Genomic DNA, 17,584 nt, shown 5'->3' with positions numbered 1-17,584 from the left:
TCTCTGGTACTTCCCTGGAGGCTCAGATGGTAAAGAGTCTGCCTACAATGCGGGAGACCCGGGTTCAATCCCTGGGTCAGGAAGATCTCCTGGAGAAGGCAATGGCAACCCACTCCAATATTCTTGCCTGGAAAATCCCATGGATAGAGGAGCCTGGTAGGCTACAGTCCATGAGGTCACACAGAGTCGGACACGATTGAGCAACTTCACTTTCACTTTCATTCTGCTGCTGCTGCTCCTAAGTCGCTTCGGTTGTGTCTGACTCTGTGCGACCCCACAGACGGCAGTCCACCAGGCTCTTTCGTCCCTGGGATTCTCCAGGCAAGAATACTGGAGTGGGCTGCCATTTCCTTCTCCAATGTGTGAAAGTGAAGTTGCTTAGTCGTGTCCAACCCTTTGTAACCCCGTGGACTGCAGCCTACCAGGCTCCTCTGTGCTTGGGATTTTCCAGGCAAGAGTACTGGAGTGGGTTGCCATTGCCTTCTCCGCACTTTCATTCTACCTGAACACAAAAATGGATTTTTTGCTGCTGCAGGTGATAATTCCATGGCCAGGGAAGCCACCACTTCTAGCAACCACCTCCCCTGCCTTTACGAGGCAGGTGAGAGACAGAATAAGAGTCCAAAACAGAACAAAACAAATAAAAACAAAAACAACAATGACATAACCCTTAGGAAAGTAGGAAAGATACAGAATGAATGACTGTGACTCCTCCTTGCACTGCTGTCCCTAATGTGGAAATGTCACCGTCACCAACCGGCAGGCAATCAGAACAAGACCCAGCTGCCAGCAGTGTGGGCGGCCAGCCCCAACATTGCTCAGTGAGCAGAAAATATGCGAATTTGCCTGCTGTTCTTAAACTGACTTTTGTTCCACCTCCTGCCTGCAGCCACACCTCCTCCTGGTTGGGGGTCACCTCCAGCTTATGCCATTATTGGAGAGGAAGGAATGTGAAACATTCAGAGAAAAAAATTTTTCTGTGCACACTTATGAATACAGCCCCAGGCTGGGCCACTATGGAATCCCATCTGGCCATTTAAAAGGGGACATTCTGGTTGTCCTCTGCTTACTATAAAGGAAATTGAGATAGTACGTATGTTCTGAGTTGGATTCTTTGGGGGGGAAATAGCAAAACAATTAACTTAGATTATTTCTTCTCTCACTGCCTCTTATTTCCAGAAATTGTATAATGTCATTAACTCTACTGTGACATTGCCAAGTTTTGTTACAAATAAAGAGATGTTATTCCAATGTTTTAGGAAAACAATACTTTTTAAATGACATTGAAATTACCTAAATTTCACAAATGGTTTTTCTTTCTCCTACAAAGTAAAAAGGAAGGGATGAATAAAGGTATAGGCCTGATTTCAGAGATTCTTCTCGTTTATTGGTTCTGATGGGTAGAAAAACCTGTGTTTCCATATTTTTCTCAGGATGAGAAAAGGATATTCATGGGGTCCCTGGCCTGTCATTAGTGCAAATAATAGCTCATGGCTTGGCTTCATGGGAATTTTGGAAGTTTGATTATGCAGAAATGAAACCACAAGATTTTTAAAAGTCAGCTCAGCATAAATGAACAGTGAAAAAAGATAAAATCTGGACTGGATAGTTCTGCTTAGTATCCAACCAACACTCACAATTTCAAGCTTCTAAGTAGAGGTTGGTAGGCCACTTCTCAGGGCTATATAGAAAGGGTTCCTGCACTGATCATTTTAAATGACTCTTTCAACTAAAGGATTCAGTAAGTTTTAAGTCCTTCCTAGATTCAAAGAATATGAATTCCATGGCTATAATTGAGAGTTCCCATTAGTATCTATTACTGGAACGTCTCTTAAAATAATTAGCAAGGAATGAGAACTCACCTGGCTGGAGACTGAAAATCAAAATGAACAGTTTCATTGACTGGCATTTAGTTTGTAAAGTATTTATCCTTCAAGTAGTTCAGAAAAGTTTATATATATATTTCACAGCTATATTCATATCTCTCAATAATCCTATCAAATACATAATGGCAGAGATTACAGTAAGAAAAATTCATAAGAAAAATCAGTAATTAAACTATATATGTCAAGAATCTTTAAAACGTACATAATTCCATTTTGAGGAATCTATCCTAAAGAAATACTTTGAATTACAGAAGAAAAATTGTATGCACAAAAGTATTCATAGGATGTTTGTAACACAAAACAACAGAAATTAACTCGAAGGTACAAAAATAATAAACTGAGATAAATACTTGGTATAGCAGTATTTGACCGTGAATAGTACCTGGGAAGGGCTTCCCATGTGGCTCTAGTGGTAAAGAATCCACCTGCCAATGCAGGAGAGATAAGAGCAGACTGGATCCCTGGGTCAGGAAGATCCCCTGAAGGAGGATATGGCAACCCACTCCAGTATTCTTGCCTGGAGAATCCCATGGACAGAGGAGCCTGGCCGGCTATAGTCCATGGGGTCGCACAGAGTCAGAGATGACTGAAGGGACTTAGCATGCATGCACGCATTACCTAGGAAATCTTAACATTTTATCCCCAAATATTTTCTGTATCATTTAAACCATTGAAATTTTATAAAAAGTAAAATTATAATAGTTTAAGAAATTACACAAAGAATACCATTAGCTGAAAATAAGAGCTCAGTTCTCTTAATTACTAGTATTCAATAATGTCATCCCTTGTTTCCCTCACAGATGAGGAAATAAATCCTTCTATCTGAAAAGCTCCCAATCAGTAGCATTAACCTGGAAATCTGACTTGAATAAATATTACGTGCAAAGAACTGCTATGTGCACTTCAAAAAGGAAAGAAACCTCAATCCCAAGCGTCTTACAGAGGCAGGCAGAAAGCTAGGAGCTCAACCGCCCAAGGACACCTTAGAAATAGGGGCTGCTCCCAGGCCTCGGAAGATGGGAACTTTCAGGTATCACATCAGAGGAAATATTGACCATGAAGACAGGATAGGTCGAAGTTAAGTATGTTTTCAGAAGAAAAACATGTATGCATGCTCAGTCATGTCAGACCCTTTGTGACCCTGTTGACTGTTAGCCCACCAACCAGGCTTCTCTGACCATGGAATTTTCCAGGCAACAATACTGGAGTGGGTTGCCATTTCCTCCTCTAGAGAATCTTCCCAACCCAGGGTAGAACCCACATCTCCTGAGTCTCCTGCATTGCAGGAAGATTCTTTACCACATGAGTCATTGGGGGATATCTGAACTCTTCAAGTAAAGAAATGACAAACCTTGTTGTTTTCCCAGGGGCCTGTGTGGTCCGAGATGCCACTGGGAGTGTGAATGACACCATCGTTTCTGGGATGAACTGCAATGGTTCAGCAGCCTGTGGGTTAGGCTATGACTTCTCAAGATGTCAACATGAACCATGTCAGTATGGGCTGATGAACAATTTCCAGGTTTGAACTTCAAAAATTAATAATGTGTCCTGCTATTGCTTCCATTTTTTAGAACATCATGTGTAATGAAACTTCTGACTCTCTAACAGATTGGTTATCGACTGATTCGAATCCAGCAAGGAATAATTTGTGTGGGAGGAAAGGGAGTCCTCTAGGCATTCATTATGTGGTTACACTCACTGTGGTGGTCAGAGAACAGGCAGTTGTATGAATTGCATCACCCAGGGAAAGATTACCACCCGCCATTATGCACCTTCCAATCAATCGTGTAAGAGTTCCTGGTGGGCAGATGGAGAGACTTCGATTAGTTAGCACGTGGAATGCATTTCATGCCTGGGCTTCACCCAGGAAAAGCCTCTGTGATGGACCTGGAGTGTGTGGAGGACAAGGCCAAGAGGGGAATTGTGAGTGGCAGAAGAGGGGGGAGAGTGAGGGGGGAAGGAACCAGGGAAGTTGGGGAGACTGTGGAACTTAAAACATATTAATTTGCCTGAATGATTGGTGAGCAGAAGGAGAAACACATTTGTTGTGAAGGCTTCATTCATCTATTTTAATAACCAACAAAGAGAAATTAACTCAGTCGAAGTCATTATTACAAATATGACTTGAATTGATAGAATCTCATCATGTCTCAGACCTAAAATTATGTTTAATGAGCACAGGAGAAGCAAAGATTTTAAAAGCTTCTATGTGCAGGAAGAAAAAGAAAGGCTAATGCCTTTTAAAAAGATTGGTAAACAGCTGAGTCCCTCCCTAGACTTTATTAAAATACCACTTTCTGCTGGATAGAGTTTCCTATTGACCAAGAAACAGATGCCCAGAAAGGACAGAGGGGTAAAATATCAAAATCCTTGAAATCATTTCCTTCTTTATTCTTTCCAGTATCTTCTGGACATACTGTGGTGAGCATTTGTTCCTTTTATCCAAAAACAGCAACAACAAAGGCATTTTCATTTTGAAAAAACAACTATTAAAAACTCAGAATGAAGCAGGGGGAAAAACATCTGATTAGAAGCAATTAGCTTACAAAAGAGATTCCAAACCCCAGAAAGTGGAAAGGGAAGCATTTGCATTAAAATTTGGCTTAAATTTTTGTTTTCACTCTGTTGGATGAGTCTCCTTATCTGAACCTCTCTCCTCAAGGTCATGAGCATGGTGTCAGGGTTTGGCCCCCTCATCACTGCTGGGATCTTTTCTGCAACGCTCTCCTCGGCCCTGGCCTCCCTCGTCAGCGCACCCAAAGTGTTCCAGGTGACATAGGCATAACAGCACATGCTTCTCCCTCCCCCTGAGATATCCACTCTCACTGGTGATCATTTTCCATCACTTTCTGAAACAGTTTAATGTTTGCATCTGGCTCCAATGCTATGTCTGCCACATAGTCGAGATCGATTCAAATATAAAGAATGATAAACTGCAGTGTTAACTTGTGCTTCATATTGTGTATCACTTTGTCTCTTCCCCACATCTTCTTGTTTGAATAGCCCAGGGAAAATGACTGTGCATGGATATAAATGATGAATTTCTCCTCTTTTCCATTAGGCTCTGTGCAAGGACAACATCTACAAAGCTCTGCAGTTCTTTGCAAAGGGGTATGGGAAGAACAATGAGCCCCTGAGAGGATACTTTCTCACTTTTGTTATAGCCATGGCGTTCATTCTTATTGGTTTGTAGTTTTCTTGTTCTTACTGAAAGCCAACAAGTTCTTCCGATTACTCATAGGGTTTTCCTGTGACCTTGAGAAATTATCTGTTTTATGTCTAATACTTCATTTGGGAATATTGCAATCTAAGAAGGAAATGAGAAATCCTTGTGTGTGGAGGGCCTTGGAGGACTTGATGTGGGCTTCATACTTTAATCTCTTCTTTGAATCTGAATGCTGGAAATCCATCCAACCAAATGCAACTGACTCCTTCTTCTGACCTGACTGATACTGTCTAATCCCACGTTGCCTCCAGCTGCCACCTGTCCTTACATCTCCTGGCCACCAGCAAGAGAGCTGAAATGTCTATTCTCAAAATTGGTCCATTGACCACAGAATGTGGTCACCTGTGGATCTGGAAAATTGTGGATTGGTCACACCCAATCCCACAGCTAGAATCTCTGATGATAAAGAACCTGAATTTTTACAAGCTCCCGAAATTCCTAGACCACTAACGTTTGAGAATCACTTACCTCGGCTCTTTCTCCCTAAGCAATATAGAAACAGCTACATAATCTCAGAGAGGCACAACGCCTCAAAGTTAGCCTGCACATTCCTCACTCCTTCTTAAGGTACCACCATTGCAGGTGAGCAGAAGGCAAGGATGATAGTAACTATGCACAGATAAGCAGTCAGATTCAGCAATAGTGCCAGACAACGAGGGCTTCTCCTCATCCCATAAACTCAGGAAGTGACCATAATTCATGCATCCTCATAAGATTTTCACAAGGTTGAAGAGGGGAACACATGACTCCCCATGTCTACACACAATCACTTTTTGGTTTATTTTTTTGTAAATCTATGTTTGTTAGATTTTTTTAAATTAAATTAAAAAGTAATTATGTGTATATATGTTTGAATTATAATTTAAACTTTAAGACTTCAATTATTGTCCTAGACTTCAGTTAAGTGATCAAATAGCCTCAAAGTTTAAAAATTGTATACGTTAAATAATAGTCTTAAAAGTCACTCTTTCAGAACCCAGTAGATTAGCTTCATGGTGCCAGCTTTGTGGCAGCTATTTTTGTCTACTTTCTTGCTGGCATTCATGTCCTACAGCCACACCCAGCTTCCACCTGCATCTTCTTCACTGAAGGTGATAGCTGTCTGACCTTCAGATAAATGAGAACATCTCTAAATTATTTTTATATCATACAATAAACATCCCAGCAAGGATTTAACCATACTGGATATTTACCTACTGAGGTAAAACTTTGTTTTGGCAAACCTTCAGAGGTAAAACTCTCTAGAGATGTAGAAAAGTAGGAATGACTAACAAAAGTTCTGAAAGTCAGAGAGAGCAAGTTGGGTATATGCAGAGATATATTCCATTAGATGGTTCTGATGCACAGATATTTAATTAACCTGTCACCCTGTAGAACATTTTGATTCTACGCATGCTAAGTCACTAAGCCGTGTCCAACTCTTGTCAACCCCACGGACTGTAGCTCGCCAGGCTCCTCTGTTCATGGGATTTCCCAGGCAAGAGTACCAGTGTGGGTTGCCATTTCCTTCTCCAATGGATCTTCCTGACTCAGGGATCAAACCCACATCTCCTGCATTGGCAGGTGGATTCATTAACACTGAAGCACTTAGGAAACCCTTTGATGGTACACAAAGCAGATAAAGAGTCCTGGATTTGGTACTTCTGCAATAGCTACGGGGAATTTTGTCATCTGTCTGGTTTCTAAACTTTCTATCCACTTCCACTTGAATTTTCTGTGGGTAAAGATCTTGATTGTCTATTTTATTGGTGAGTTTTCTTGTTTCTTACTTTATGGAAACTTTGGCTGAAAATACATTTCAAATGAGTGCAGACCAAAGAAAAGTCACAAACTTCTTAAACTTTGACAGATGCTAGCTACGGTTTCAATTTCCAAATAAAGTCAGGCTTCCAGACTGTAACAGCTGTTCAGTCCCTGGTCTCATCACTCATATGTACATACTCAATTCTGCTTCCTTCACAGCGGAACTGAACACCATCGCTCCCATCATCTCCAACTTTTTCCTGGCCTCATATGCACTTATTAATTTCTCCTGCTTTCATGCCTCTTATGCCAAATCTCCAGGTAAGTTGACGTTTCAAAACTAAAATAAACCTAAGCAAACAACTTCGTTCGTCTCAACAAGATGAAATAAGTCAGTGAAAAGCTCTGAACCTGTGTTTATATGTTTCCTTATATCCTAGTGGGCAGTGTAATTCACTTTCTTTTGGTAAGTTGGGGGGTGACTTCTGAAATAGAAAAGGAATCATTTGAGCAATGGCCTTTTTGACCAACCGTAAAGTCAATTTTCTCCTGTGGCAATAAATTATTCATTGCAAGAGAAACCACATTTATTGCAGCAGTAGAAAAACACCACTATTTATTTCCAGGGTGAAAGCGACCACAGAAGTGGAATGAATGTATATATTTGAAACTTTCTTACTGTCAGTTTGCTTTCTGCCCACGGTGCAGAAGGGAAGGATGAGTAGTTCCCATAATTACCTGCTGAGTGCAGTCAATGCAGATTCACACTGAAGCTGGTGACACCCCTGCACTCCTCAGACTGTTGTTTAAAGTGGTGCGAAATTTCACACCAAGGAACCTCTCCCTATCTTCGTCACCTCTCACCTCTTCGTTGCTTCCACTGGCCATTAGAATTTCTTCTCCTTTCCATCAGAAGAGAGTAATTCTTCACTACAAGGACTTTTGTTAAGGATATAAACACATCTTCACTTTTTAGGGTCTTCCAGGAACTCAAAGTTCCTTTGGAAAACCTCCTGCCAAAATACAGATGGAAGGGGAGCCTTCATCTACTCAAGGCCACTAGGCTCCAGAAGATAACAGAATTTTTGTTTCTGTTTGGTTGCCTTGTTTTAAGCCGAGAACAGGAGGTTCCAGTCAGTGAAGATGACAGATCATAGAAATGTGTGCTTCCATGCCATGTTGTGTTCCTTTTTTAAAAACCACAGTGAAGTAATAGAGGTTGGCAGGGATAAGGATGGAAAGAAATGAGGAAAAGAGGAAGAGAGAAAAGGGGAAGACTAGAAAAGCACAAAGATAACATGAATACCAAACCCAAAAGATGACTCTCTTTCTCCTTCCCTCTCTTTCTTCTCCCTTTCTCACTCTGACACACACACACACACACACATAGACAGACTCGGAGAAAAATAAAGGCATTTCCAGTGACGTTCTTGTAGTGTGATTTCCATCTTGTGGCCATTTTGGAAATTGCTTCTGAAGACAGAAAGTTCTGTTGTATTTTGGCAACTCCAAATTTAAAACTATACTTGGAGTGTGTGTGTGCGTGCACACTCAGTCATGTCCAACTCTTTGTGATCCCATGAGCCATAGCCTGCAAGGCTTCTCTGTCCTTTAGATTTCCCAGGCAAGAATACTGGAGTGGGTTGCCATTTCCTTCTCCAGGGGATCTTCTCAACCCAGGGATCAAACCTGCATCTCCTGCATCTTCTCCATTGGCAGGTGGATTCTTTATCCACAGACCAAATGTGCCCTTCAAGTCACAGCTTCTTTACCCTGATCATACTGTTTCCTAGCTTCTTTCAATTCAGGGAACTAATAGAACACAGTAAACCCCCATGCATGTACAAAAATATTTCTCACTGTATATTTTCATTGCAAAATGCATGATATATTAGTGTATCAGGTTTAAAAAGCCACTGCAGAAACATGTCTCCCTCTTTTGCCGTAGATTATTATTTCTGAAAGGGCAAGCATGATCCTCTTAGGGTGAAAGAAGAGCTAGCATGAAGTAGTGGATGACATTTGATGGCTCCTCTGCCTTCTCCAAGGGAAAAAGCCCACTATCTTAACCTCCTCTTTCTTGAGCCACTAAGGTGTCCCCGCTGCCCTGCTGTTCCCCACTCTTTCCATCTCTCCTGCCTCCTTTCAACTATTGATGACATAGATACCAGATGCTTAGGGTTTCCTTGTTTGGGAAGAAATCCTGGAATGCAGGAAGTGTAGAGGGGCCACAAGTGACACATTTTCTACATTTCACAGCATTATTTTTTGGTGTGATTGCACCTTCATAAGCCAGGGACCAAGATCACAGAAAACTAATAACAGAGTTAGGAACTTGATCGAAAAGTTCTGATTTTTTATGCTGGGGGGAAAAAAAAAAACGTGTTACCTATAATCTAAAAATACACAGTGGTATGATGGTATAGTGTGGAAATTTTTCTTGTGCACATAGATTTTTTTTTAATTTCAGGATGGAGACCTGCATATGGTATTTACAACATGTGGGTGTCTCTCTTCGGAGCTGTTTTGTGCTGTGCGGTCATGTTTGTCATCAACTGGTGGGCAGCTGTCATCACCTATGTCATCGAGTTCTTCCTCTATATCTATGTGACTTACAAGAAGCCAGGTAAGATAAGAAGGATTGTACAGAGAGGGTTTTCTAAGCACTATCTAACTATCCATTCACTCAATGAGGGTTTATTTGGCATCTCCTGTGTTTAGGTGTGCCATGTGTATGGCGGATATTAATAATATAATGTAATATGATAATACAATAGTTACCTTTGTTGAATACCTATTGTATACTGTGTATACACCATTTAATTCTCACAATAGTAAGTTCAAAGTTCAAAGAAGTGACCACTCACTGAGGTGACCTTCAGGATGTGAAGCAGCTGATATTTTAATGAGAGTGTATTGATACCAAACCCCATAAGCTTTCCACTGATAGAGTCCTTCTGCATCTGATAAATGAGATAGCATCCCTGTCCTCAAGAAGCACAGACTCACACATAAGGAATTTACTATATAACAGTATAGAAAGCACCGTGAGACTGACATGAACAAGTTACTGAGAAAAGGAGAGGAAGTGACTAACCCTGATTATGGTTAGTCTAAATCAACCTTGCCACCCCATAGACTGTAGCCCACCTGGCTCTTCTGTCCGTGGAGTTATCCGGGCAAGAATACTGGAGTGGGTAGCCGTTTCCTTCTCCAGGGCATATTCCCAACCCGGGGACTGAATCCTAGTCTCCTGCGTTGCACACGGATTCTTTACCACTGAGCCGCCAGGGAAGCTCTAACTGTGATTAGAGTTGTCCAAGAAAACTTCCCTGGTTCATGGCTTGTGTTCCCAGGGTCAGTCATTTGGTAGGTACTTATAAATATCTGTTGAATGAACAAATAAGCTACTTAAAAAAAAAAGGCAAGAGACTAGGGGTTGGTTAATCAGATGGAGCCAGGAATGGCTACTGTAGGCAGAAGAGAAGAGTGTGAGTAAAGTTAGGAAGCGTGCAAGTATCAGGCATATTTAAGGATTCCCAAAGCTTATGAACAGAGAAACCTGGTGGGCTACAGTCCATGGGGTTGCAAAGAGTCAGACACAACTGAGTGATTAAGCGCAGCACACACCAAGGCCTTTAGCATGATGGAGTCCTCAGGTGATGAGAAGGGGCCTGAGGTGAGCCTTGGAAGGTGAGTCGGTCAGGCCAGATAAACAAGACACCTAAATGTCATGCTGAAGGGAGCAGCAAGAAGATACTGGTGATCATTCAGGTGGATCTGGACTTCAGATGTTATCTTTAGACCCAGTGGAAGGGATGGATTGATGCTTGGAGAGGCTAGAGATTAAGGAGTACAGTATTCGGCAGTCCAGTCTCAGGGACCAAAAAGACCCTCAGCCACCCTCACATGCTCCTTACCCTTCCTACGCAAGCAGAGTAGAAAAGAAGGTAGTAACTATTTTGAAGAGTTTGGTTTTGTTGTTTTTCTTTATTACTTTATGGTATTTGTAATACAGGTATGGTGGTGGTGGTTTAGTTGCTAAATCATGTCCGACTCTTGAGACTCCATGGACTATAGCCTGCCAGGCTCTTCTGTCCATGGGATTCTCCAGGCAAGAATACTGGAGTGGGTTGCCATTTCCTTCTCTACTAAATGGGGCTTAATGGCATCGACTTCAATGGGCCATGAAGGGGCTCAAGAGAGACAAAGACTCCTAAAGTTCTCGACACAAGGATTGGTACCCGGGAAGTTTTCCACACACTGTATGTTCACATAATTTATGTATATCAATATTAACCCCCTGTAGTGTACAGTCTATAGGTTTTAACAAACTTACAGTCCTGTAACTACCACCACAATCAAAATAGAGGACAGAGGGCTTCCCTGGTGGCACTCAATATGTCAGCAAATTTGGAAAACTCGACAGTGGCCACAGGACTGGAAAAGGTCAGTTTTCATTCCAATCCCTAAGAAAGGCAATCCCAAAGAATGCTTAAACTACTGCACAATTGCACTCATCTCACACGCTAGTAAAGTAATGCTCAAAATTCTCCAAGCCAGGCTTCAGCAATACGTGGACTATGAACTTCCACATATTCAAGCTGGCTTTAGAAAAGGCAGAGGAACCAGAGATCAAATTGCCAACATCTGCTGGATCATTGAAAAAGCAAGAGAGTTCTAGAAAAACATATATTTCTGCTTTATTGACTATGCCAAAGACTTTGTGTGGATCACAACAAACTATGGAAAATTCTTAAAGAGGTGCGAATACCAGACCACCTGACCTGCATCCTGAGAAATCTGTATGCAGGTCAGGAAGCAACAGTTAGAACTGAATATGGAACAACAGACTGGTTCCAAAGAGGAAAAGGAGTACGTCAAGGCTGTGTATTGTCACCCTGCCCATTTAACTTATATGCAGAGTACATCATGAGAAACGCTGGGCTGGATGAAACACCAGCTGGAATCAAGATTGCCATGAGAAATATCAATAACCTCAGATATGCAGATGACACCACCCTTATGGCAGAAAGTGAAGAAGAACTAAAGAGCCTCTTGATGTAAGTGAAATAAGATAGTGAAAAAGTTGGCTTAAAGCTCAACATTCGGAAAACTAAGATCATGGCATCTGGTCCCATCATTTCATGACAAATAGATGGGGAACCAGTGGAAACAGTGGCTGACTTTATTTTGGGGGGCTCCAAAATCACTGCAGATGGTGATTGCAGCCATGAAATTAAAAGTTCCTTACTCCTTGGAAGGAAAGTTATGACCAACCTAGACAGCATATTAAAAAGCAGAGACATTACTTTGTCAAAAAAGGTCCATCTAGTCGAGGCTATAGTTTTTCCAATAGTCATGTATGGATGTAAGAATTGGACTATAAAGAAATCTGAGCGCCAAAGAACTGATGCTTTTGCTGTGATGTTGGAGAACACTCTTGAGAGTCCCTTGAACTGCAAGGAGATCCAACCAGTCCATCCTAAAGGACATCAGTGCTGGGTGTTCATTGGAAGGGCTGATGTTGAAGCTGAAACTCCAATACTTTGGCCACCTGATGTGAAGAACTGACTCATTGGAAAAGACCCTGATTCTGGGAAAGATTGAAGGCAGGAGGAGGAGAGGATGACAGAGGATGAGATTGTTGGATGGCATCACCGATTCAATGGACATGAGTTTGGGTGAACTCCAGGAGTTGGTGATGGACAGGGAGGCCTGGCGTGCTGCGGTTCATGGGGTCACAAAGTCAGACATGACTCAGTGTCTGAACTGAATTGAACTGGTGGTCCAGTGGTTAAAAATGTGCCTCGCAATGAAAGGGACACCGGCTTGATCACTGGTCCAGGAAAATTCCACATGCCATGGAGCAGCGAAGCTCATGTGCCACAACCACTAAACCTAGGCTCTAGAGCCCAGGAGCCACAGCTACTGAACCCATGTGCTGCAACTAGTGAAGCCTGAGTGCCTAGTGCCAGCAGATCCAAAGAGAAGCCACCACAATCAGAAGCCCATGCACTGCCACAGAAAGTAGCGCCCACTTGCCACAACTAGAGAAAGCCTGTGCGCAGCAATGAAGACTCACCGCAGCCAAAAAATAAAATAAATATATCTTTGTTAAAAATAGAGGACATTTCCATCATGGCTAAAAGATTCTGTGCAGTCAATTTCTTCCTCCCAAGTTAGCCCCTAGCTACAACTTTTCTGATTTCTGTTCCTATATCTTTGCCTTTCCCAGAGTGTTATGTAGAACCATAGATGATGTAGCCTTTATATATACTTTCTTTCACTTAACATGAGGTTTTTAGATTCATCAATGTTGCTACATGTATGAGTAGTTTGTTCCTTTTTGTTGTTGAGTAGTATTCCATTATATGAATATATCTCAAGATTTTTTTAATATATTCACTAATTGAAGAATTATATCTAACCTGGTATGTCTAATTATATTTGTATCTAGTGATTATATCTAAAGCTGCTGTAAATATTCACACACAAGGCTTTATGTGGACCTATATTTTCATTTCTCTAGGAGTGGAATTTATGATTACAAAGTATACATAACTTTATAATTAACAGCCAAACTATTTTCTAAAGTAGCAGCATCATTTTCCATTCCTAACAGCAATAAACTTAAGTCCCAGTTGCTCCACATCCTAGGCAGCACATATTATTGTTAGTTGATTTCTTTAAAAAAAAAAAAAAAAAGCATTCTAATTGATGTAGTATACTGTCTTATTGTAGTTTGGTTTGCATTTTTTCCCAATGACTAATGATGTTGAACATATTATTTGTCATCCACATATCTTCTTTTGTCAAGTGTCTTTTTAAATTTTTTGCCTATTTTGTGAGTTGTTTTCTTACGATTCATTTGTATGACCTCTATATATTCAGGATACAAATCCTTTCACAGTACATCTTTTGCAAATGTTTTCTACAGGTCTGTAACTTGTTTTTTCATTTCCTTACAGTTTGTTTTGAAGAGCAGATTTTCTTAATTCTTCTAAAGTCTGATTTTTCATGTTTTATGGTTTGTTTGTTTACTTTTTGCTTCTAATCTATCTTTCCCTAATTCAAAGTGACAAACTATTTCTAAAAGTTTTAATGCTTTAGGTTTTTAATTTATATCTCATCATTTTGAGATAATTTTTGTATATGGTGTGTGAGGAATGGCTCAAGGCTGATTTTTTTGCATATAAATATCCAATTTATTTATAGGGTTCTTATAAGAATGAAATAACCTAAGGTATGCTAAATTCCTGATGCATAGTAAATACTTAATCAATATTAATCTGCCTTATCTCCAGATAATTATCTCTCATCATTTTCCTGATTGTTCTGAGAAAGACTGGGGAGATGGCTTTGTCTGCCATCTAGGGTGAATCTGTGCATTCCCATCAGGGACTTCTTATAAAATGTAGATGATTCATCTAACATTTAATTTTTTAAGTCAGGGCATGGTAGTGTTTTCCACCCTTATTATGGAGATTGGGTCCTTAACACATCAAACTAAAATGCTTGCTAAAGATTGACCCTCATCATGGACACCCAGTGGTAAGAATTTCCAAGTTATTCAGTTTTATTATTCAAAATATAAAGACTGCTGCATACTCTCTATGTATGCAGAAATGCCTCTTTTCTTTTCAATTTAAGAATTTGTGAAGAACTCTTGGATTTATTTAGGGGCTGACCATTTTCCCAAGCCTACCTGCCTTAAGGGTGGTTGTAACACAGCCTCTTTCACTGAGTAAGTTTTCTCAGGCTGCAACCCTAGAGTCTGATCCTCAGCTAGAAAAAGAGGTCTCACTTCTAAGAGTTCACAAAGAGTTCATAGAAGGACACACTTTCTAGGAAATACTACATGATGTTTCTCTAATTTGGGCACTTGCAACTGCTGACATAGCCAAGGAAAATCAAAGAAGGGAATGGCTTATAAAAATATTCACAGTATACGGAGGGAAGCTCAGTGCTTTTACATCAAATTCTCCTTTGTCCACAGATGTGAACTGGGGCTCCTCCACGCAGGCTCTTTCCTACGTGAGCGCTTTAGACAACGCTCTAGAACTAACTACAGTGGAAGATCATGTGAAAAACTTCAGGTAAAATTGGCTTCTCAAGCATCCTAGTGTCATTGGAAGTAGCTTCCCTCTATGGGAGACAAATGCACTAGTGACAGGCTTTAGGGGTATATGCTAAGATAGGTAATCTTACAAAACTACCACATTTTCACAACAGCACCTTCTGTAAATGAGTGCTTCTTCTCTTCCACTCTGAGCTATGCCCACCCCCAACTCTAAATTCTCCTAGTGCTGGCTGTCACCTTCCATGTACATGTATCTGTACATGTCTACCATGTACAGATAGGGGATCTCAGTGACATGATTTCAGAAAGATGTCCCCAAATCCCCACATACCTTAATCGTTGTTTCTGTCTCCATATAGCTTAAGGCTTTGTGGCTTACTGGATTCCCTTAGGAGAAGTTATACTTTAAGCTCTTCTTTGATTATATCTTATTTTAAGTGGAACTTCAAAACACAAGCTTTGCAAGGAGGGTGAAGGAAAATAATATGAATATACTAGTTGGAGAAGGACAGGTTATACTGAGGATTTGGAATAGGGTCATGTTCAGAGGAAAAAGACAGGGGGACAGTAAGGACCTTTTCCTTACTTTACATGTTTACTATCACTAACTAAACTAAGAATACAAATTTGGCAAGAATGGTAGGAAATCACGACAATTCAAGTCTTCTAGTGAGGGACTTCCCTGGTGGTCCAGTGGTTAAGAATCCACTCTGCAACGCAGGGGATGCAGGTTTGATCCCCGGTCAGGGAACTAAGATCCCACATGTTGGGGTAGCAGCTAAGCCCACGAGCTGAACCCATGCACCACAGCAAAAGATCCCACGTGATGAAACAAAGATACCATGAGCTGCAACTAAGACCTGATGCAGCCAAATAAATAAATACTTCTTTTTAAAAAAAGAAGAATTAAAAAAAGACTTCTAGTGAGAAACTCAAGAGATATTTAGGAGGGTGGTTGCCCCATTTTGCCAAGCCTTCTGTACCAGCCCGTTCCATTGGGTGTGGTTCTGGACTCACAGGTTTCTTGTCATGACCAGTTCTCACATCTTCTCTTCTCCATTTTCAGGCCCCAGTGCATTGTCTTAACAGGGGGACCCATGACAAGACCTGCTCTCTTGGATATAACTCACGCCTTTACCAAGAACAGTGGCCTTTGCATCTGCTGTGAAGTCTTTGTGGTAAGAGCTACTTTATCCCTTGAAGGTGCCTTTTCCTACTTGCTCATTTGTGTTGCCTTAGGAGAGCCCAGCAGGTATATGCAATGATAGGAGAATGATAAGGCAGTTTAGAACAGGACCCCTTCCCTCCATTCATATACCAAGGATTAGCAGGGGCCCATGATCCTGAACTTAAATGAGTGAATAAAATGTGTTTCAGATTCCACAGGAGACCAACTAAAAATGATAATACTTCTCAATGATGGCCTTTGAGTCAAGAAAAAGAGAACCAGCTCATAAATAAAATGAAAATATTTGGGGGTGATAACTGTTCTCAGAAATATGAAAGGATAGAACGAGCTAGAGAGCACTATTATGTAGATTAACTGATGAGGAAGAGCCAGACACTATGGCCTTAAATGAAAGCAGGTAGAATTTAGATTAAATATTTGAATAAACTTGATGATACTACAGATATCCGGGGAGTTAAACCGAGTTTTCCATGTCTTAGATAAACATTCGAAGCTGAATGAGTTCCTTTTTGTTCAGGAAGTATGTGGTGGACTAAGGATAACTTACTGGTGGTTTTTCCAGGAGGTATTCAAAGTAGATGCTAAACACTTAACAATTATTATTGACCAGTCACTATCACCACTCTCTAAAGTGAGAAGAAAGCATTAATATTTTAACAAGATAATAAGTCTAAGTCCTCCAAATGAGCCTACTTCCACTTGTATTCTCACAGAGTGCTCTCTTGCACACACTGTGTATGTGTCCCTGTTTCTCTCTCTCTGGGTCATGCACACACACCACTCAAAATCCTCAGCAGTGTCAGTGTATTATGATCATAATTACCTATTCTTCAAAGTATTTTCCTAAGTTTTTCACAGTCCAGTGAGGAAGAAAGGAAAAGAAGCCCTATTTTCATTGCACTGACTAGAAAAGTGAGATTCAGGAAAATTCAATTATGCACAGGGTCACAGGACAAGAAAATAAGTGGCAGAGTCAGGATATTGGTCCAGGTCTTTGTGACCACATGGACTGTAGCTGCCAGGATCCTTGTGTCCATGGAATTTCTAGGCAAGAAGACTGGAGTGGGTTGCCATTTCTTTCTCAAAGAGATCTCCCTGAGCCAGGGATCAAACTCATGTCTCTTGCATTTCAGGTGGATTCTTTACCAGCTGAGCCACCGGGGAAGCCCTTAGAGTTGGATACTACTCCCTAAACTTCCGAAACTTGCCAGGGAATAGGGTAGCCAGGAAGCTGTGTAATCTAGCTAGGGCCAGTCGACTGTCCCATGATGCAGGGGTTCATCTACCACATGTCATTGTGACCAGCACTTAAGCATCTTTTAACACTTGGCAATACTCTAAATGCAATATGAAGCAAGCTGGTCATATTATCTTTCCTCTCAGTGCTTATATGATAGTAGTTCAAACAATATAACTCAATGTAATTATCCCATAGAGGTTAGAGGGAATCCTTCTGA

The 17,584-nt window shown here is 40.9% G+C and overlaps 1 protein-coding gene across 3 annotated transcripts in view; it reads left to right on the top strand.

The window, feature by feature from the left end:
* The window catches only part of SLC12A1 (solute carrier family 12 member 1), an 88,574-nt gene that overhangs the window by 30,670 nt on the left and 40,320 nt on the right, over positions 1-17,584 (top strand). For all 3 annotated transcript variants that reach the window (XM_065941250.1, XM_065941248.1, XM_065941249.1), the window contains exons 11-17: positions 3,254-3,405; positions 4,549-4,656; positions 4,948-5,071; positions 7,075-7,176; positions 9,326-9,481; positions 14,855-14,954; positions 16,005-16,116. In XM_065941250.1, the coding sequence (XP_065797322.1) occupies positions 3,254-3,405; positions 4,549-4,656; positions 4,948-5,071; positions 7,075-7,176; positions 9,326-9,481; positions 14,855-14,954; positions 16,005-16,116 (854 nt within the window). The remainder of the gene's footprint in view (positions 1-3,253; positions 3,406-4,548; positions 4,657-4,947; positions 5,072-7,074; positions 7,177-9,325; positions 9,482-14,854; positions 14,955-16,004; positions 16,117-17,584) is intronic.

This window comes from Muntiacus reevesi, chromosome 7, assembly GCF_963930625.1.
Source record: "Muntiacus reevesi chromosome 7, mMunRee1.1, whole genome shotgun sequence".
Taxonomy (NCBI): domain Eukaryota; kingdom Metazoa; phylum Chordata; class Mammalia; order Artiodactyla; family Cervidae; genus Muntiacus; species Muntiacus reevesi.
This window is presented reverse-complemented; position numbering and strand designations above follow the sequence as displayed.